This window comes from Symsagittifera roscoffensis, chromosome 1 (assembly GCF_963678635.1).
Source record: "Symsagittifera roscoffensis chromosome 1, txSymRosc1.1, whole genome shotgun sequence".
Lineage (NCBI taxonomy): Eukaryota > Metazoa > Xenacoelomorpha > Acoela > Convolutidae > Symsagittifera > Symsagittifera roscoffensis.
The window spans coordinates 95,261,444-95,284,401 of NC_087062.1; the positions used below are offsets into that span (position 1 = coordinate 95,261,444).

General features: G+C 37.2%; 2 protein-coding genes across 2 annotated transcripts; both read right to left on the minus strand.

The window, feature by feature from the left end:
* Nucleotides 1-36: 36 nt before the first annotated feature.
* Nucleotides 37-14,786, minus strand: LOC134840994 (uncharacterized). Its single transcript, XM_063856835.1, has 11 exons — nt 14,595-14,786; nt 9,636-9,821; nt 4,815-4,946; nt 3,442-3,690; nt 3,085-3,225; nt 2,669-2,794; nt 1,757-1,930; nt 1,223-1,384; nt 772-885; nt 271-423; nt 37-153 (listed from the first exon to the last, which is right to left on the minus strand). The coding sequence occupies exons 1-11, from the start codon at nt 14,784-14,786 to the stop codon at nt 37-39; spliced, it is 1,746 nt and encodes a 581-aa protein (XP_063712905.1).
* A 312-nt stretch (nt 14,787-15,098) lies between these two features.
* Nucleotides 15,099-21,653, minus strand: LOC134841010 (myosin heavy chain, clone 203-like). Its single transcript, XM_063856836.1, has 9 exons — nt 21,639-21,653; nt 20,312-20,509; nt 19,858-19,923; nt 19,472-19,690; nt 18,926-19,132; nt 18,467-18,610; nt 17,635-17,757; nt 17,392-17,535; nt 15,099-15,104 (listed from the first exon to the last, which is right to left on the minus strand). The coding sequence occupies exons 1-9, from the start codon at nt 21,651-21,653 to the stop codon at nt 15,099-15,101; spliced, it is 1,122 nt and encodes a 373-aa protein (XP_063712906.1).
* Nucleotides 21,654-22,958: the final 1,305 nt, after the last annotated feature.

Below are 22,958 nucleotides of genomic sequence, written 5' to 3' on the forward strand. Positions count from 1 at the left end.
GAAGCTGCAACTCCTGAGTGGCTCTGCTCTCAAGTTTTAGTTTCTTTGATTCATCTTTGAGAGCTTCATTTTCAGCTTGAAGTTTTTCGGTCTTCTGAACAAGAAGGTCGATGTCACCAGAACCAGCAGTCTAAAACACGTGAAATCAAAAATCTTGGAGAGAACATGCATGAAAAAAATGAGAATTTCAGTCAAGATATGAAATGTCAAGTGATTTGATAACAACAAACAACGTAAAGTATATTTCCGAAAGTTCAAAAAAAAACTGACCAATTCGGCAAGTTTGACATTGGTCTCTCTGAGCGCCTCCTTGGCTATCTTCAGCTCTGCCTTCAGCTGAGCATTGTCAACAACCAGATCAGCTGAGGATTGAGAAACAACTGCGTCATCTGCTGTTACAATTGGGACCGGTGCACCATCCGACTAAAACTCAACAAGCTATTGAATTTTCACACAGAGGCGACTTCGCGATCACAAGCGATAAAACAGCACAAAGTCGTTCCAAAAAAGGAAAACAAAGAAATAAGGAAAGAAAAGATAAAACACGTTTTGAAAAAAAAACTTTCCTTCTCCCGGAACCGAACGAACGACGCAGAGATTACGAACTAACGTCCAACACAGGAATTTCAAAAAGTCTATAAAATTTGAAAAAAAAACTGATTAAACTTGAAGCTCTTTTTATTTTTAAAAGTATTTCTGATTTCATGCAAAATATTCAAAGTTTGCCAGAGATATGATAAGAAAAAAGTACTTAATGGCCAGAAGACTCACTGATTTCTGTATCTGCTCCCTTAGTTTCCTATTCTCTCTTCGCAGCTGATTGCTGTTCTCCAGGAACCGCAGAGGGTCCGAATCCAACTCCTCCTGAGAGCTCAACACTTGTTTCTACAATAGAATTGAGCAACAGTTATAGAATTTACTTATTAGAAATAATTGAGAAAATTCATTAAATTTAAACTTCGCGTTTGAATATAATTTGGTGAGCTTCATGCAAAAAGAAATCGAGAAAATTGACCGCAGCATTTCGAAATCTTTCTAAAACTTCAAGCGGAAAGATTGTCTAAGGCTAAAAGCTATTTTCAGTTGTGACAAAACGTGTAAGCAGGGGCTTAGGCTGAAAAGTACAGTCGACATTGATAATGCTGACAATGAACACGCAGGCAACAATTGAGGTACTTTTTTTCAAAAGCATTTAATTAGTTGCAAAATTTGTTAAACGCACAAAGTTTTTAAGATTCTTCAACTCTCGGTCCATCTTTTTGTTCTGTACTCTCAGTTCCTCATTGTCTTTTATTAGTAGCTTCAACTCATCTACAACTGAGAACTGGGGATCCACAGGGACCTCAACTGAGGAAGATTCTCCGAGTTCTGTCAATTTATCACCCTAAAACGCAGAAAAAAGCTCAGTTAAAAAATTGATTGACAATTTTTTGTTGGTGGCTAACGTGAGACTTGTTGAGTTAAAGATAGGACAGTTGTATCTTTCAGGTATAGTTTCTTGTTTCCGTAACCACGAATAAATAATTTTTAATACTTTAAAAAGTTTTATAGTAGAAAACGAAAAGAAACAAAAATGAAATACAGCTAAACTATCATTTAATACTTCAATTGCTGAATTTTTTCTCTTAAATGACATTAAATGCAAAAAAACTCAAAAATTAACCGGAAAATATCTGATTTGATTACGATTTGAATTGTTAATATATTTAGTAATCACAATCCCATAGTCAATAAAAAATACATATCGATTCCTCACCATCTTTTTGATGGCATCATTCATGGCTTCCTTCTCTGCTTTGAGGCTGAAGTTGCATGTCTCGAACTGGACCACTTGATCTTGTAGGTCCTCAATGATGTCCCCAGAGTTGGTGTCTGCCGCTATCTCGTCCAGCATCAACTGACTCTCCTCGTACGCCTTCAGCAGTTCGTCCTATCAAGAAGTCAAGGAAGTTCACACAATGAAGAAGATAAGACGTGTTATGCAATTAACAATAGCGCCATAACTGAAAAATACCCTCCTCGATGTTAAATGCTAAAAAATATCTCTCAAATTCTACTAGACTATTAAGAAACTTTCTGAGAGATTCTGCTGTAAATTCCTTTTCTGGATCCCATATTGTAGCTAAACGCATTATCGGTTTTTAAATTTTGAATAAATTTCTAGATTAAAATGGCAATCAGAGGATGACGAATCAGTCGCTTGAAAGAGTAAAATTTTTCAAGTATGACATTTCAATTCACTGAAAGTTTAAAGGTGAATATCAGCATTACATGCGTATAATGACCGGATCTCAACACCGTTAGAGAAAAGCGCACTGAACGAACCGCTTATTTCCAAACTTCACAGCTGTAACAGAGTCATTGGTCATATGCTCGTCTGTTTCTATAATGTTCTGCTAGATTTACAAGTAATAAATCCTGATGTTACCAAAACATCTACGGATTTGAAAATTTAAACCAAAGTCTAGCCGCAAAGATGCCGTCAACTATTCTTCCCATCCCTTGGAGGCTTTCGTCACACGGTAAAAAAGTTCGCATATGCTTAATAATCGAATTAGTCCTTTATAGGGGTGGAAATTCTTCATTAGGTACCACAGGGGAGGGGAGGTTTCCATAGGGGGCATCATAGACCACAGGGGAGAGGTGGGATTAAAAAGATTGAACTTGCCTTTTCTAGAAGATTCTCTTTGAGTTCCTCTATTTCCTCTCGTAAATTGCAGTTGGCTGTCTTCAGCAACTGACACTTTACTGTCAACTCCTCCATCTGACTAAGAAGAGGCTCAGAACTAGAGTTCTAGAACCAGAAAAAAAACAAAGTGAGACATATCAAAACAAACAGACATGAATCGAATGGATGGAACTGTGGCGCAAGTGGCGGTAAAGCTCTCTAGAATCCATATGGTAACCGGTTCTAACCTCATACGTACCCTAAAATTTGCATAGCGAGCTCTTGCAAGTCACCCATAGCTTATTTAAGATTAAACAATTACCTTCGGCTCAACGTAGCAAATTCAGAATTCAATTTCATATCTAATCTATCAGGTTTTCCGATTTGCTAGCATGATGTTTTTACTTGAAACTAACCCCTTCGAACTGCTGTTTACGCATATTCTTCAACTTCAGTGCCATATCATTGCACTCCTGTTGTAGTTGGTTGCTCTTTTCCTGCAGTCGTTCGATCTGGTTGTCTTTCTGCTCCTCGAACGTCAAGGTTGTCCTTAGATTCTAAACACAAGGTTCCAACAGGATTTTCTGTTTTCTTTCTCATCATTTCAAATTGGAATCATTCTTGCAAAGTTTGGATAATTCACTTAGATATTCTCGGATCTTGAATATCCAAAAAAACTAGACTTTAAGTATAGGATGACACAAAAAAGATGGTGTTACAAAACAGATTGTAAACATTAGAAAGGCTATCCAAAATGGGCAACTAGCGCTTACGGCATTATCAGTTTTGATAGCTCTCATCTCCTGTCTTCGTTGTCGCTCCTCCTCTCGCAGCCTCCGGTTCTCCCGAGCCAACTCGTCCAGGTGGGTCTTCAGGCTATCGCTACCCTCTGTAGTCCCTCTTGCTGTCGTGATCCGGGATGCATCAGCAGTTGGGGAGGTTGTGCGGTTCTGTGGAGACGAGCCGCTGGACTGGGACGGATGCTCTTTATTTGAAGCTCTATCTGTAGTCTTTGAGGGTTCCTGGGAAAAACCATTATTAGGGAAAGATTTCAGATCAAAAATCTACACAGAGGCGAAGCTGTGCTTCGCAAACACTTGCGAGAACACGACCAAAAGCAGCTATATCAAGTGAAATAAGTACAAAAAAGCCTCGAATTAGCAAAAACTCGGCTACGTGTAGGATTCGAATCTGCCACCTACTGCAATCAAGAGATTTAGTGTCTCACGCACTCCCCACTGATCCACGCAAGCTTAACAACCGCCAAACACTACTCACAATTAAAGCAGCTACATATGCTACAAACCTGTCAATGTGATTCAGCACGCAAAAGTGGCACCAAATACAAGTAGACTCAATTTTGCATGTAATTATTTGGAATATAAAAACTGAAGGCATCTACACTAACTTTCCATGTAACAAATCGCAAAGCAAAAAGCCACTTTATGTATAAATTATGAATTTCAAAAAATTGCGAGATATATTGAGCTAGAAATTTTCTGAAATCGAGTTTTCATTATTGTTATGTTGTTTGTAACAAATCACGTTTTTCAGTTCATTTGATGAATTAAAAATGCATCAACTGTGTTAACTTATTACTATTCGAATGACAAAGCTATCCAACAGCTGTACAAAAGCCCCACCATTATTGGGGTGCTGTACCATAAAGGTGCTGCACTAATATTTGCGACTTAGAAAAAAAGAAGGTTCGTACTAATACACTAGCTTCGCAAGTTTAAATAAAACATTGAAACAGAAATGCTAAAACTAATTCAAGAAGATCATTCTCTTTCGTGATTTGTGAATGATTTTGTACAGTTCCAAATAACAGTTTTGAACAATTTTTTTTAGGTCGATCAAGTTGATTTTCCGAGCACTCACAGAACACTATCAAGTCCCTATTATGACCAAAAATTTGCGCCGCAAGCAAGTTTTGAAAAAAAAACGTCAAATTTGCGTTTTTTTCTTTTCGCGCGCTCCCCTTCAAATATAGTATATATATTTAGAAATATAGAAAAATTTTAGGGTTGGTCACCCTAAAATGGATGTCATAAAATAATACCAAAAGGGGGGTCGAATCCCTGAGGGGGTGGGGGGATGGTTAAATCCGCCTTTGCTGCTGTTGGCAGTGTTTTCTGATGCATACTTGATATTCGTTGATCATCGTGTCAGCACTAATAATGGGCAATTCTCGCAATCTGTCTCTCAGTTTGTCGTTTTCCAACTCCAGTTTCTTTACATTATTCTCCAACTCTTTCATCCCTTTGAGATCCAAGTGCTGAAATTGAAAGATAATTCTGCATAACTTTGACTTAATCTAAGTCGCATGAAATAAGATGTGAAAAGTTTGAAAGAAATTTTGACTCGGTTACAATAGTTTACAATAAAAAAGCATTACGGCCACCATACAGTGAGAAAAATGACAATGAACGCAAGGAAACAGAAAAAAAGGCTATATGATTGAAAAACTTCAATTTAATTTTTTAAGAAAAATGTATACTCTTGAAACGCTTCAAACTTCAAAAACAATTTATGATAGACAATTTTTCGTTAAAACTAACCCACTGAATCAAGGTAATTTTTTTATTCCGCTGGAAAATTAGAAAAATAAAATCCACTTTCGAAACTAGAAGTCGATCCTGTTTTTCGTGACCTTAAAATTTTGCAATTTGATAGTAGATTTTGCCTTCCCAGAGACGAAGCTAATATATAGAACTTAAAAAGATATACGTCAAACAGCGAATAATTAAATTTGAGAGGGAACAAACTCCAAGACTTTTTTTCTGAAACAAAACTAAAAAAAAAATAATCGAAAACAATGTGTCTACACTATGTGCATTGACACTTATTCATTTGACTCAAAAATTTTGTACGATACAATATTTTATTAGCAGTATGCGGCATTCGAATCGAATGTAAAATTTTTGAGCAGGCCGAAAAGTTGCGTTAGTCCAAACTCAAAGCTAAACGAGCTATTACTAGCCGTCAGTTAACACCGAAGCGAAGCAGCACTTAAGCAATAAAACACGTCAAAAGTAAGTAAATTCTAAAAAAGTAAACACAGAGACGAGGCGGCAACTTCGCAAGACACAGCGAGAAAGCGGCAAAAGGGAGCTTCAAAATGCAAAAAAAAGCACTAACTCGTGCATGCAATAATTTTGAAAATAATAAAATAAAGGCAACCACACTAACTTTGCATAGAATAATTTGGAACGCAAAAAACCAAAATTTTCATCAATTCTACATTTGAAAAAATTCTCAATTACGTTATTTTTCAAAAAATGTTAATCGGTTTTTCAAATTAAACTGTTGTATGAAGCATATAGTTTTTTCGGTTAATTTGATAGAGTCAAAAAACATCAACTCTTTTATCTTAATAATAATCAAAATTCACAGTATATGACATTAAATTTCCAATGCTGCTGAATCTGCAAAAGTTCCATCAAAAGTAGAAAAATAATATTTGCGACTTAGGTTAGAAAAACTTGGCAGAGTACAATCACACTACGCACCGCACCAATAGCGAAACAACAAAAAACAGCACAGCATCTTGGAAAAAAGGGAAAATATCGGAATCAAAGAAATTAGAAAACAAATCTAAACATAAAATTAAACAAGGAAAGCCGGTTACCGTGCAAGTAGCACAGAATGTTCCGACCATAGTCTTTAAAAATGTACTAAAACTTTTTAAAATTAGTGTAACTTTTTCTTCGTGGTGTGATAAAAAGATCTGATATAAGTTTATAATTGAGGTATATTCCGCAGTCATAGTAATATGTGCAAACCGGACAACAGTTTTCGAAGAAAAATGAGTAGAAAAACAAAAAAAATCGAAATATTCAAAAAAAAATTGCAGAAGTTTTTCGATTAGCAAAAAGGCCCCAAAAATCTCCAAACTAATTTTGTTCGAGTAAAATTAAGTTTTGGCATAATTAGGCTATTGTAAATGGCCTAATTTAAGCATAAACAAACCTGCTCGCTGTTTTTCGTGGCTCGAAATTAGACGAAAATCAAAAATTTCAAACCGGTTTTTCTCAACACAGGAAAAATGTTTTGGAAATTTTTTAATGTGGTTCGAATCACGACTGAAATGGTTTTAATAAGATACATCAATCCACCCAGTCCGATAACTATTTGTGGTACCTGATTTTGCAACTGTGCATGGAAAAAAAGCAACTGTGCATGGAAACGTTGAGTCCAGGGGAGGCGTTAAATTTTGCTGCGGTCCGAGAGAGGGGTGAACTCATGAAAACGAGAGTTAGTTGAGGATTGCCAAGATTTGATAACAATCTACTTAACGGTAATCGAACAAATAATTCAGGTTCAAATAATTTAAGTCAACGTGGAAGTTACGTCAAACGAGAACCGGTTAATGGTGTCAACAACCAGGTGCTGGACAAATGCCATAACTGTGGAAACCCGCTGACACCAAATCACAGGAATTACTGTAAAGCAAAGAACATAATTTGTAAGAACTGTAGTTGCCGAGGTCATTTCGCGAGGTTTTGCAAAACATCAGTAAATCAAATAGACGGTACATACGAATTAACGCAGTACGAAACGAATGTTATCCGTACATTTGAACAAGAAAACGAAGAAGAAATTAGCGTTTTTGTTATCAAGACATACACGTTTTTTTTTTTTACGTTTTACCTTAAACTTGAGTTATGAAGTAGTGCACACGCTAAACACACCCGAATACAAACTGAAACACACCCGAACCAAAACACACCTGAATATAAAGTTTCTCCCATTTTCAATGGCCGTAACAAAAACAAAACTCATCAAGCAGATACTGAGCAAACAGTAATAAAAAAAGAAAGTGCAAACTAGAAAAACAGAGCTTTTGACTTATCAGGGAACCCAACCTCCGACCTGGAAAATACGATCCTCATTCCTTGCATCTGCGCAATGGTTGAAATTATACAAACACCAGCCACCAATAATGCAACTGCGGACGCTAATTAATTGTCAATTTTATGCAGTAAAAATTCTACCAATTTATTATACAGAGAGGCAAAGCTGCTCTTCGCAAATAATAGCGAGAAGACGATAAAAAACAGCTCCATAAAAAGCAAAGAGAAAAAATAGAAATAAGCCTCGAATAGCTAAAAACTCGATAAAGTTTCGACCTGCGACCTAGAGATTATGAGTCTCACGCACTAATTCGGACGATTAATAAATCACAAACACAAGTTAAAACCAAAGCAAAGAACAAGTGTTATGAAATATCCAATACCACAGATCGTGATGATAGCAAGTGCCACCGAATAAAATAACACTTTTACTGAACACTTTTTATTTACCCCTTAGATTAGAAAAAATGGAGATTCGTACTTATACACTACGCTCGCAAGCTTGCTTGTTTAAAAACTTTTGCCGCCATCGGCCAAAATCTAATCTCCTACCTTAAGATTATGCACCTCATTTACTCTCATCTGGGCCACGGTCGATATAACAAAATAAAACACAGTGGCAAAGCTGATCTTCGCATTACTTGCGTTACCACAAAAATAGCATTGCAAGCTAGCAGACACGGAAAAAAGAGCCACTAAATCCAAAAAAAAAAAAAATGTTCGAAGAAACCAAAACCAAAAAAACCTTAAAATGTTATCTGGAATGATATTCGATTTGCGGAAAACATGTCCAGAAACACATTCGACGGCGTTTAACGAAAATTCAAAAAAAAATTTGAGCAAAAATGAAATTGTTGTCATGAAAAACTTTGAACTATAAATTCTACTGTGAAATTTCTAACTTTTGGTGCAATCCAGAGGAAAGCATACAAAGTATGGTTGCCCCGAACGACACAAAATGGTTGAGAAAACCGACAAACTATAAGCCGAAATCATGTAAGCCGAAAAACTTATTAGTGGGCAAAAAAATGGACAATAAAAAGGAAAATATACGAAGTCAAGGCTAGTAGAATTACAAATTGCAGCAGTAAATGAAAACAACAAAGCAATGACAACGAAAACTGCATACAGCAAAAAAAAACCGAAGGTGTAGTAACTAAGTCGATAATACATAAGCAGACATAATAAGCCGACAATTTTTTTCAACATTTTCAGCACTTCGCATACACAAGCAAAAACAAAAATATGACCGATAACGCTACTGGGAAAAACTGAATGACTAAAACTTTGAGTCTTCAAAATTTCTTAAGGGACGCATGCCAATTATGACGCATTAGCAGTACCAGTCAATTAACAAGAAAATACCAACTAACATGCCTCAATTTATAGAGTATTCTATGGAGCAATAATAGCATGAAAAAAATAAATGTAATGAAAATAAAAAGAAATTTTGTTTTTATAATTTGAAATTTTTTGTAAAAATCATCCCCCCCACACGCCACTAATCGCGTCAAAAATGGCTAGTTAAAAAAACGAAATTTTTCTGAAGAAAAAACCACTCCGAGCATAAATATTCCGTTACTTTCGTTACGAAATTCGGAACAACAATAAAAGTCTGTGTTAATATCCTTAGCATTGGCTGCAATTAATAGCTGGTTAATGATCAAAATGGACACATTTTATCGCAACAATATTTGCGTCGCAACACTATTTGCGACTTGGGTTGGGGAAAAAAAGATAGTTCATACTATAATACAAGCATTGCTTGTGTAAACAGAAAAACAACAGGTCCTGGCAGATTCGAACCCAGGACCTTTGCTGTACCAGACGTATTCGTTGTCTCCAGACTAAGCGAGTCGGAGACGTTTAGAAGTTTGTATTCATTATGAACCAAGACACCAAGTGATTCTGTTAAACAAGTCGCAACCCAATAAAAAAAATTAAATATTATATTTCGATTTAATAACGCTGGCTAATCGCAAGCGTAATAACACTTGCCAGGAATAAAGCGACTTCAGGAGCTAAAAAATTGCCGATGCAAGTTTGCAAGTTAGGTTGGAAACAAGTAGAATACGATCCGGTTGTACAAAAAATGAGTATGTTATATATACCAGTGTCTTGTTGGTGGTGTTCAACTTTTCCATTTCGCTGGTGAGTCTCCGGTTCCTCAGTTTTAGACTCTCATTGTCTCTCACCACGTCAAAGTAGTCCTGTTCTGTGTCTAGATCAGCAGGAAGCTTCTCCCTGTCCAGAAAAATTGCGTCCACTGATGTTGAAGTATTCAATGGATTGTCCTTCTAGAAAAAACAGTAAGTTTGAGTTTTTGAGATTGTTTAAGAATACTTTGACATAGGGATGATAATACAACAAATTTTTGCCCTTAGAGATTTGGACCTTCATACTACATAGATTATTACAAGAAAGCCAGCAATAAATATCCAAGGACTAAATTTGTAATTGTTTTCTCAAAATTTGGCTGCATCGCAATAGTTTCACTTCCTTAGTTTAGGAATTGCCAAGAAAAATACTTACTTGGCCTATAAAAAAAGTCGAGAAAAATCAAAAATTTCAAAACTAAAATATCGTGCCACTCATTTTAATCCCAGCAATGCGTCTGCCACTGAGCTTGATTGTTCGTTTGCTTAACAACCATAGGGTGGTTTAATTTGAAAACAAAAATCCTATCAGAGAAAACAATAAAAAGCAAAAACGTTCACGAGACCAAATAAAAGCAACATCAAATCATGTTGCTGTTAGTAGCTGCTCACAAGCATCGATTCATCTGCAACCTCAAATCGCTTCCGTCGATTATTTTCAGTAACCCACAATCGTAATTGTGGAAATTGATTTGCTGCGTACTCTCGTCTGTCAAACGGTGAGTGTGGCAATCGCAGGTTTCACTAAGAGCAGGAAAGCCCCTTATTCCAATCCTGAGTAAAGTATCGTTCTAGGGGAGCAGTTTTGTTAAGGAGAACCGAGCGAAACTCCCGTGCCCGGTTCTAGCGGGCAATTTTCAATTAGTGCGGAGAACCGAGAAAAACTCCTAATGTGAGTTGGTTTTTGTTTCTGTGGTACCTACGAAACCCCTTCTGTCCAGATGTTATAATTGAAGCCAGTTAGCGACTGCGACAGGTTGGTGTCACAGATCGTCTATTGTTAGTGTTGTTGGTTTGGTCGGACAATTAAAAAGGTGAGGTACGTCATGAGGACTATAAAAACAGTTAGGACAGATGTTAATGGTGTCTTTATCAATTTTCGATAAATGGCTGTTGAGATGGGTGCTATATCGGCAGCTCAGTTAAGCAAGAAGGAACCTAGTACGACGAGAAAAGCGAGTTTCTTCATGTGCTACTGGAGAATAGTTGAGCCCGTTAGTTTTGCAGGGCTACTGTTTATATAGTCATTAACTTCCGTCCAGTGAATTTTTTTCGAAGCAAGCTTCTAGTCTGATGGTGAGATAAATTTATCTTCTTCGAGGTGTTTTATTTCATAGTTTTTTTTTTTCAGCGAGACTCTGTTTCATTTTTCTGGATTTATAATTTGAGTGTGTGGTATGGCAGTCAACTCTGTGTGGTTGGTGAGCTCCAATTAAGAAATGTTTGCACAGCATTTCATTGTGTTTTGACTAGCAAGATTTTGGTTTACCACTGAAGATGCTCAATGGAGCTCATTTTAGTGCAGCCAGTTGCAACTCTTAAAGCAGTATTGTGCTGAATCTAGAGGTCATTCCATCTGGTTTTGCTGAGCGAGGGCGACCAGACTGGAGCAACATAATTGAGAACACTAAGCCCAATGGCTTTACAAGTATTACAAGGTGTTTGTTTACTGCAACCCCAGTTAGTACCGAGACGTTTTTTCAGCAAGGTATTCCTCGTTTTCAGTTTGTTCATGATGTTGTTGAAGTGGTGTGTAAAAGACAAGAGATTATCAAAAGTTACGCCCAGGATTTTGGGTTTTTTGCTAGTTGGTTTTACATTCTCAATCATGACTACGTTAGTTTTGTGTCTGACCTCTTTGGTCTAAGTCGTGGAGACAGTTAATGTGGATTTGTCTGAAGAAAACTTGAGATTTCGACTTTCCATCTAGAGGTAGAGATCTTTTAAATATGGTTGGATGGTGGGTTTTAATTTTGAGAGATCAGAACATGTGGTAGTAATGGCGATGTCATCAGCATAGGTGGTAAATTTGATGTTGTTTGCTGATGGGAGAGGCATAAACGCGACAATACTCCTCTTTGAGGAACCCATTCTTCCATTGGTCGCATTTTTGCCTTTTTGTATTCTTGGATATGTTAAAAAAAATCGATGTCTTGCAACAAGATACAAGGATCCACTGTGTCGAAAGCTGCGGTAAGATCAAGAGCAACCAATGGAGTTCTGTGTGGCGGTCTTGGTTGGTTAAGACCATTTAATGTTGGTTAAAATACAGTTAAAAGCAGTGCTCGTGGATCTATTTTTCCTAAAGCCATGTTGATGATCGGCTAGTTTTATTTTATTAAATTCATTTAGTAAAAATCTTTCAATCAGCTTTGCACCTGGAGATAAGGGTGCAATCGGCCTTTAAGGTTTTGCCTCCGTTTTGTTTTTCCCGGTTCAAGGATCGGAAATATTTTTCCAGTTCTGCGGTATGATTGATGAATTTAAAGACATATTTATAAGATTTGTTAAGTTGGAAAGACCCATCTGACCAAGGTGGTGGAGACGAAATGGTGCAATATTGTCACGGATTTGAGCTTTTCTTTCCTTGCTTGCTTTGATTGCGTTTTCGACTACCTGTGGGATTAAGTGGGATGTTTCATGATTAAGTTTTTTCGTTTTCCTTAGTGTGCTGCGTTTAGCTTTAGTTGGCAATATTGGATGAGGATTGAATTGTTGATCGAACAGACTGGCGCATGTTTTGGCATTAAACCGAATTCTTAACGAAGTGTATTGGTTGGTTTGATGTATGGTCTGTGTTGTTGCCAGACAAAGATTTAACAGTCTTCCAGAGTTTGTGGCTAATACCTCGATGGTTAAGAGTGTTGACGAACTCATTCTATTTCTCACATTTGTGTCTGTTCACAACGTCATTGATCTGCTTTTTCACCTGGGAAATTTTATGATAGCTAGATTTGTTGAATTGGAGTTCGCCTTTTTGTTTGGATAATTTGACGGCTTCAGAGGTAAAGAGATTTAGCAGCCTTTGAGACAATTTTTGGTAAGTAGCTTCCGCTTGAGGCACTGTTTGGGGAGGTTTACATTTAGAGAAAGCAGATTCAGTTGATTCCTTTAAGCTTGGCCAATGTGCGTTTTCGAAATTAAGGAAAGTTCGGTTGGATGGAAGCATTGTCCCGACTTCACAATTGAGTTCATATATAATTGCTTCATGATCTGACCCTAACCAAAGACTCTGTGGTCCAATTGTTATTCGTGGCTAAGGAGGAGCTAGCTACACTGATGTCTGGTGAGCTTTGACAGGTGCTGCATAATCTGGTGGACAGAATCTCATTTACAAAAACGGAGTAGTCAATTTCTCTGGTACTACTGGTTCCTCTAACATCTTCAGTTAGGCTCGAGAACCAGAGTGAAAGGTGTGCAAAAAAATCGCCAAATATGATGGCGTCCTCCATATTTTCAAGTGAGCTGATTGATGATACGTTTTACGAAGAGCAGTTTGAGTGAGGGGGAATGTAAATTAAGATTAATTTGATGTAGGATTCATCCGACTTGATTTAAATTCCAACGCTTTCATTATGTTGGTCATTTAAATCTAATTTTAGATGTTGAAACTCTAGATTGTCTTTAATTAAGAAGGCTAAACCGCCGCCTTTCCCTTGAGATGGGTCTTTGTTTTTGTTAATTAAGGAGAAACCTGGGGGAGCATTACAGACTGAAGAGCCGCTCAGGTTGGTTTCTTGAATGGTTGAAAGATATTAGTTGAGAAGGGTTGCCACTGATCCATGAAGTACACTATTTTATCTAGCTTCGGGCGAAAGCCATTAGCGTTTAGTTGAAGCATTTTGAAGTTGGATTCTTCGTTGTTGTTTGGTTGCTAGAAAGGGGTTTTATGAGGGTTCTTGGTTGGGGCGTTTCAGGTATTCTTGGTTGGCGCGCTTTAGTTGTTCTTGGTTAAGGCGTTTTATTGATTATTGGGGTTTTAGATTGGGGAGTTTGAGATGGAGGTGGGTTGTTTTTGCAGTATGGGCAGTTTCGGCAGTAAAAGTCTCTAGACCATTCCGAGGATCTACGAAGCGATCTATGTGCTTGCGTTATTCTTAAATTACAGGTTAGGCAGGTGTACAACCCAGGCGCAGGGTTAATTTCTTTGCCGGCTTTGATTAACAGGACCTCATTGATTGTGCCAGAGGTCTTGGGAGAACCAGGTGACTGGCTTTCTCCGTTTCCAGTATAAAAACACGAGTTGATGCTGCGTTTGATGACATTTGCGGCAGAGATTGTACGATTTTTGGGCCATGCAAAATGTACAGGGCGTGGGTACCGCCACTGAGAAGCTATCTTACATCGGTATCCAACATCAAATCATCGCCTATAATAATTTTTCCGATCATTGAAAATGGGGAATTTTGTATTCGGTTGTGTTTCTAGTTTTTTTTGTTTTCCACGCAAAATCAAGTACCACAAATAATCATCTGAATGAGTTGAGTAATATATCATATTGAAGCCCTTCAAGTCGTGATTCGAATGATGTTTGAAAATTTCAAAAAATCTGCAAGTGTCGAGAAAAACCGGTTGCAAGTTTTTGATTTTCTGTGTCATTTCGAGCACGAAAAGCAACCTAGCAGGCTTACATTTTGCCTTGAAAGTTTAATTTTACTCGAATAAAGTTAGCTTTCGAGGTTTTTAGCGCCATTTTAGGAATCAAAAACTTAAAAAATTCAAAATTTTCGAACATTCTTTCTACGACTTTTTTTCGTTTTTCTAGTCATTTTTGTTTTCCATTTGGCCTATTTTACTATGACTGTCGAATTTGCATACCGTTCTAGTTTTTAGTTCATGTCCTTTTATCACAAAACACAGAAAAAAACGGCATTAATTTGAAAAAACGCTATCCTTTTTGAAAATCGCACATACCTTGGACTGGTTTGCAGTGGACAAAGGAGCGGCTGTCGTACCCTCAGTGGACAAATTGTCTCTTTGGGCCCTATTGATTACGTCCTTGAGTTTGGCAACCTCAACTTTGCTCCAGGCCAATTCTTCTCGCAGCTCCTCGACACCTGCTTGCTCCAACTCGGATCCCTTTCTTGCGATTTCTCTACCCTTCATGAGCCCATTGGAAGTTTCCTGGGAGAGATCAACAAGATATGAGTTATTTAAACGAATTTAATTTTCCAACAGCCGATGATGAATAACAATGGTTGAAAGTAAGTAATATTAAAAAAATATATCAACAGTCAGTAACTGCTGAAATTCATAGCTGAATTTCATTACCTTAGAACATCCGTTCATAAAAAACTTAACCCAACTACAGTTCTGATTTAAGTCATCCCAACTTAAGGTGTGAAAATAAAATTGCACAAAACGGTCATATTTTTTAAATAAAAATCTCATTAATCAAACTTAACGGTGTCTTACAGATTAATGCTACAGTCAACAAAAAATAATTATTCGAAAAATCAAACAAAAACATTATTTTCGCTTCGTAAAACTTTCCAAGTTTTTCACTTAATAAAAAAAGTTTACACAGGGTATCGAAAAAAACTTAAGTTCTTAACTTTACATTGTGGGATTGGGCATTGTTTGGAAAATGTGGAAAGTTGAAAAATTGACATTATGTTAGAGCCAAAAAGGTCGGTCGGTCAAAATAAAACCGGAAGAAGAAACTTACATTTATTTCACTGCAAACAAAATGGCTTTTGCGACGTTTCAAGAGCTTTGAAAAATGATTGATCTAGCTTTATACTTATCATACAGCAAAAATCGATCAATTTTGTTCAAGAAAGGACTGCGAGCACGAATCAACATCCGAAACGCAAAGTTTCGGCCATCAACAGAAAAAAAACGCACAAAAATGGTGCCAAAATTTTCGAAAAAAAACCTTTGGGAAAAACTTTTTTTTTCTTAGAGAAAACCATCGTTGAATTATACTGCAAATCCAAAGTTAACGTGAGACGACTACCTGATATGCGTTAACATCCCAATTATATCACTCCAACGGCAAAACTTGCTGGAAAAAGGGTGATGTCTTAGGGCTATATAAAATTATCTATGGAAAAAGAAATTGTATTCTTCGACAGAAACATTAATTCTGTCAAAAAAGCGAATTAATTTTAACCCGCATGATGGATGATACTTTTTTGACAAAATTTTCCAGCAAGACAATGCCCGCTTCCCTAACTTCAAGTTTTTTCAAAGTGCTTTTCAAATTCTGGAAAATTGGCCCCCACAATCTCCAGATTTGAAAATTTATGGAATTAAATCAAACAGAAGATTCGTGAAAAACACCATACAACAGTTAAAGAACTTATTCGTCAAGTTTTTGAATCATTTTTGGCCATTCCAGACGACTACAGTCATTGGTTATATTGGAGCACTCCTCATAAAACAAATGCAAATCTGAGAAAAGGGTATAAAATCAAATACTAAACTCGTTGATTTTGTTTATACCTTATTTATATTTGTTGATTAGTTCAAAAAAATTCATGTAAATGTTGAAAAAATGTAAATTAGGTGTTAATGTTAATATATTTTTTTAATTTTTACACCTTTTCTTAGTCCGGATAATTCAAATCAGCGCTGCATCGGCTTCAAATCACAGTGACGGGACATAGATAGAAACTGCAACTTTTTAATTTCAACGACTAAATGAGCGACTTTTGTCTTCACGTTTCTGTCATTATCTCAGCGCCAACTTAAGATGAAAAGTTATTTAGAGGAATTTAGCCGGGTCAAAATTTGAAAAATGTTACTTGGAAGGCGTAAAAAACCAGTATGTAGTTACAAATTTCAGTGATGTTCTTACTGTGGATAAATCCTGGCATTTAGAAGAGTGACTTAAGAAACTGCGAGTAGGAAATTAGCTCTTCAGTTGGGACCTCAATGACTAGTTAAATTATATTCTGTGAGATTAAATTAATTGTTTTTATTTTCAGACGTATTTTTCAAAAACAACTAATGACTCCCTCCCTATACCTAAAATTAAAACATACGCTGATGCTGATTTTAGCCAAAAAAGACTCTTCAACTCTGAGTTCTCGTATAAATACAGCTAGTACCACGCCACTAGTTTTGTTCTTCAGATGGAGACGTTTTTCTCCACTTTGCGCAAGAAGCTTCTTTAAATTAACCCTAGTTTCGATTTGCGATTCCACTCAAATTTTTTTTGTTTTTTTTTAACGGAAAAATTAATTACTCAATTCAGTTATAGTAAATATTCTCTCTTTTCGCAAATTAAGTTTAAGTGGTGGCTCAAACTTTTAGTGTTGAGAGCTGGAGTCCGTGCACACGTTTTCGACAACCTAGACTTCTAGATGTCTTAGACTTTGATAGAATAAAACAGTTTTTGCATGTCACTCTTCTAAAGATCTGACTTAGCGCCTGTGCCATTGATCGAAAGGGTTTATAATGAAGATCATGCAGTTCGTTTTCAGTCTTATTCTCATCAACCGGAACACCTAAATGGTTGCTTAATTGGATACCAAGAATCCGTGAACATTCCATACCAATCAGTTTTCAGCATGTTTAACTTTTATTAGCATGGTGCTATTGAAAACCACTTTGAAGACTTTTCTAGTTATACCTATTTGCTTATTTTCAACACTGTCTAAATTTTTGAGGCATTTTTGTTATTTTTTTGAAACGGCGCTACTCTAGCTGCACTAAAATGTTACAATATATATGTGAACATTTTTTCATTTTCAGAAAGCAATACCTTTGACTGGCCATTTTCCTGTTTGAAAGCATCGATTTGTTCTGACTGCCTCTTGCTCAGTTGTTTTAGAACACTAATCTCCTGTTTCAGTCTTTCCAGAGACTCCTTTGCAGGAACGACGCCATCTTGAACTCCTTTCGGATCCTACATGATAGGTATAATATCAAAAGATATACTTTTTAAGCTCCGCATAAAATAACTTGATCAAGACACTTGCTCTCATAAGTGAAACTAAAACGTTACCTCTTGGTTCGCTTCTGAGTTGCTTAGTCTATTCAAATCTGCCTTGAGAGTGTTCAGCTCAACTTGGTTCTCTATCGTTATATTGTCTGCATGGTTGCGACTCTCTTGTAAGCTATCCTCCAACTGAAAATTAAAATAATATCAAGCTAGTATTTACCTCAATCTTGCAGCATTTTCAATAACTGTGCAAACAACTTTTCTCCGTAGGACTATTGCGCTTATACAATTAACCAATATATTGGTACATGATTGGGAAAAGATTTGTGAACAGTATTTAGGGAGCCGTCGGCGCGGATGTTCTCTCTACCTCAGAAACTATACCCGTTCACCAGTCCTTTGGTACAAGTTTAAGACACATTTTGGCTGACCGACCCTTGACTTTTTCTTAGATTGCCTTTGGCAGAAATCGACAAAGCGCGCGCCAAAAAATTCGGTTCTTTGGCGAAAACCTTCCATAAATGAAAATACTGCAATCACTCATGTATATGCTAAAGTAGTAATTCTTTTGATTTCTAATGCAATAGCCATGGTGAAAAAAAACAGGCCAGTAATAACAAATAAGCAATACATAGTGCGGCTCCAAAGAAGACACAACCAAAGAAGACGCAACACAGTTAAAGTCTTCGCTTCCCTCGCCCCCCCCCCCCTATAGAGGAAAGCGCACATTCAAGAGGTTGCAAGCATCCCTGGGGAACCCCAATCAGAGCTCAGTATTCAAGAATTTGAAATAAATAAGCGATAAATTCAAACAGAGTTTTGCGCAGTTTGAAGGGCGTTGATTAGTTGAAATTTCTCGCGATTTTGCTTCTTCACGCATGAGAATAGTCCCTACCGTTTGTATTCTCTGTTCCAGGGTCCTTCTTCTGTCGCGGAGTGCCTTGTTCTCGTTCCTCAGAAGAGTGACCTCGGCCTCCAGACAGTCGACGTCTGCCCGCAACTCATTCACATCCCTGTCGGAGCTAGACTTCATCTTGGACTGAAAATGTACTCATATTTACAGTATATAAAGATTGGTATTGCTTGTGGCATATATTTTAATTTTCCATGGAGAGCTGCTTAATTAATTTTCGTACAATTCTTCAAGATTTCTTCAAATTAAAATTCTTAAATTTTGTTAAATGAAACTAGGATAATGAAAGTCCATTTTTTAAAATTCCACATATTATGTAGGATTTGTACAGTTTTGGCACACATGAACGCACATAAGAAAAGTGATTCGCTCCTTAAATAATTTTCTGAACATTACAAAATGAAAATGGGGGGGGGGGGGGGTTTGATTTCAGATACTCACTGTCTCCAGTTGTTTCTTAAGCAGTTTGTTTTCCTGAGCCAACTTGTCTGCTGTTGCCTCTGCCCTCTCGGCCTCCTGTCGGAACTGCTTCACTGACTGAACTGCTGCAGTCTCATTTCCACTCCCACTTGGCAATGCCAAACTGCCAGGAATCGAAGAGGACACAATACTGTCAGAGGGTAACTGTTTCTGCGGCAGTTGAGCTTCCTGTGACAATTTGAACAATTTCAGAGGAGTTGAATACAACGGAGAGTTGCGTTTGTATACGGTTTCAACAGAGAGAAAACTTTTTAGCCGTTGTGGAAAGCATCTTAAAAAGCATCGATTTCGATTGAATTCGCCGCTAGCATAAAAAATTTTTCCTCTTCAGCGAACTATCTTGCCGTTCACACAAAATCATTTTCACGAAGAAAATCGTATCTAAGATTTTCTTTAAAGACTAGTTTTATATCAATCAGAATCAAGAATTCAGAAGTAAGTTTTACAATTCAAAACAAAAACATCAAACTCAGACACCTTTAAAAAACGACGGAACTTGATTCATACCAGGTGACTGAGTTTAACCATGACGTCTCTTTTCTCCTCTCGGAGTTTCCGGTTTGCGTCCGCCAAACTAGCATTCTCCTCCTCCAGCGACTCCAGTTCAGCAAACAGGTCAATAGAGTCCAGCTGGGCCACAATGCCCGGCTGACCACTCGCTACTCCGCCGGAAGATGATCCTCCTCTGGGTTCGCTATTCGAGGGGTTCACGTCCAGAAAAGATTTCTAGAAAAAATATATCGTCGATTAATATCAAGAAAAATCAAATATCAAAAACACTCAAATTTTGCTTTCGAATATCATAAATTCAATGGAAAAAACTTCAACATTGAGTACAACCTTCAGTAGTAGTATTATTAGAGCGATTGACAATGAAATCTATTTTTTCTCACCAATTCAGCGTTTTCGTTTTTCAATAGCCTCATTTCGGCCAGGATGTTTGAGTTTCTTTGCGGATTCTGAAACAAAAATGAATACTGACTTCTACAATAAAACGCCTGGCCAAAACTAACTTTCGGAGGAACGTTTTGCCGCTGACACAAGCACACATTAATCTAAATAAACAGGAGTGGACACTTGAAACCAAAAGGTTGTCAGGTAAGCTCACTTCGATTCCCAAATCTCTCATCCAGACTAAATATTCACAGATAGTCTCAAAAAAAGCGAGTGTACATTTTGGTGAACCTGATGTGAGGGGTGGGCAGTCGTAGTAAACAATTGCAGTTTGGTTTGGACGTAACGGTGGGATTGATTAAGCTTTAGGAAATACTTATTATGCTTTTCGTGAAGAAAGATGGGGGTTCCGTTGCTTATTATAAATATCAACGGGTCTCTGGGATGACTGACCAGTTTGTTCATGTCTCTCTTCAGCTGTCGGTTCTCCTCCTCCAGGCTCTGTTTATCTCCCTCGACCTCCTGCAAGTAAGTCTGCATGTTCAACTTGTTCCTCTCCAACTCCCCTATGCGATCCTCCAGCTGTCTGCTCTTCCTCACCACTTCTCGCAGTTGCACAGCCTCCTTCTCAAACTGGGACAGTCGATCAACCTTAACAAAATTTAAACAAGAAATAATGAAAAAGATCTGAAGAAAAAAAAGAGTTTTAAAATCTGGAGAGGGTGTTCGAATTAACCTCATGCTATTTTTAGTTGCTAGAAAAACCAAAACCAACGCACTTACATATATATTTCAGCAATTATGTATTCAGCTAATTGAATGCGAAAGTCCGGCCTGGTCAATGTGACCTTTGTTGAGGTTTTCAGCAGCCGGTTGTAGGCTTATGGGAATCTCGATGAAACTCTTCGAAGCAACGGCCCCATCGGTAGAAAAAACCCGAGCAGATAATGTGGCACGACGTTATCAACAACAGCTTGAACGGCAATCGTAGAACAATTTCAGAACGTGCTCAACTTGAATTTTTATTAGTATCATGAAAGTTTCGTCCACGACTCAAATCAAAAGTCTACATTGAAATCAGCATTCTCTCGGCAGTATGATTCCACTTCAACAAATTTTGGCAACTTGCAAAGAAGAAACGATCTGCTAAGAACAACTTTGGTAGTAAACAAAAAGACACAAGAAAAAAGAAGCTAAAGGTCGAAAAAGAAAGCAACACAAACCAGTGGTAGGCTAATTTATTTTCTGGGCTGTGCGACTCCAGAAGTTTTCTCATAAACATTTTTCGGTAGATTGCGTTACCGAACTTTGAAACTCAAAATTTTGCGATTGCAGAGATTTCTCGGAATTAGTTTGCATTAGCATATGTTATATAATAGATCGGACTTTCTCAAACCCGTTCTTTGAAACACTTGAAACTGCGAGCACTAAATGAAATGACCAGAAAAACCATAACGCACAAAAAAAATTGTTAAGAAGAGCTATTAATGAAATTCTGAAATACGAACGCAATCTAAATGGGATCACTCAACTTACTGGGCTCACTCCAGTCGCTGTAGAGGGCAACTTTGATCTAGGAAAAATTATTCTTTCTCAGCCACTCTTACGAGTCTAGCAACAAAAGAGAACCTTTATACACAACGCAGCCATGCAAGAAAAGTCTGAAAGCAAAAATAAGAACGAAGTTGATTTTCAGAAGCTAACTGTGACGGTGGAGGAACTTAAAGAACCTGTCAGAGGTCTCCTAACGCTTGTCAGAAACGAACCAAAGCAAATTTACCCATGTATTAGTCATACCAACGGTTTCATGGCCCCAAAAACTACATGACTAAGTGGTCTACGCATCTGGGGTGTACTTGAGTTAAGTGACAAAGATGCAAGTAAAAGACTAGACGACGAAAAAAACAACGATATCTTTAGCTTTCTGAAGACTGAGGGCAAGATCAGTGTGAAACGCTTAGCTAAGATCAACAAAGCGATTACAAAGCCACACACTCTTCTTGTACATTTTTCTACAGCAAACAGAAGTGACATGGCTTTATTGTCAAGTTATCTGAAAACTACAACACAAAACTGAAAACTGGAAGACGAACGTATTCAAAGCAGTTCAAAGAGTTGAAAAAAGAATAACTACCTAGCAAAAAAGCTCAACTGAAAATTCGAATAAAAGTCAAAAGTGATGGCCCTGACCCGAGATCTATCATAAAAAAACTCTTGAATTACAGCATGAAAAAGACAAAATCTGGGTAAGTTGAAACAGAACCAGGAAATAAAAACAGAATTAACAGGAACAAAAATTGACTACTTGTCAAAAATTAAGTCGAATGAACTTGAATGTACATAGTATATTAGACCTCTCAAGAACACAACCTTTAACTAACGCAGTCATAATGAGTCGAAAAGTTCTCAGTTGCATCACTGAAACCTGGTTCGTCCAGGATATAATAGCCGATGCCGTACGTCACCCTTACTACACAATCGAGAGAAATTACCGCGGTACAACGAAAAACAAATTAACAAGACATAGCATTGTTTTTCTCGCTGTTAAGCTTTGAACCCCTTATGGAAGACTAAATTATGAGCTTTCGAGTAGCTTGATAACTGAAATTCAAACTCTCAATCCATTACTGGAGCTCCTCTGCTGTCTCTAAAGCTGTCTAAAGCCAAGCACATAATTTCACACTACTAAAGAGCTTATAACTCTTCTTATCAAGTTAAACATGCTCTCTTTCAGTTTAGACTTCCCGGGGATACAAAGGCAAATATCTAAACCTGGCAAAAAAAAATGCCCAGCGGTGACAAACAAATACAAAATTACAAGGGAGGTCAAAAACATTCAGTAACTAACTATCGGTGAATAAGTCTCCTTTACTCGGCTTCGAATGTGCTCAAAAACTTTACTTTCGACAAAAATTCAGCCCATATATTTAGACAGCTTCATCAAGGTCAATTCAGATTTTGACCAAAAAAAAACTACATTAATTCAATCCCGACGAAATCTCAAACCTAATTGAGGATGAAAAAACTAAGCACATCTTCGCAACATATGCTGACTTGAGAAATCTTTCGAAAAGACAAAAATTATTTTTCTGTTCAAAAA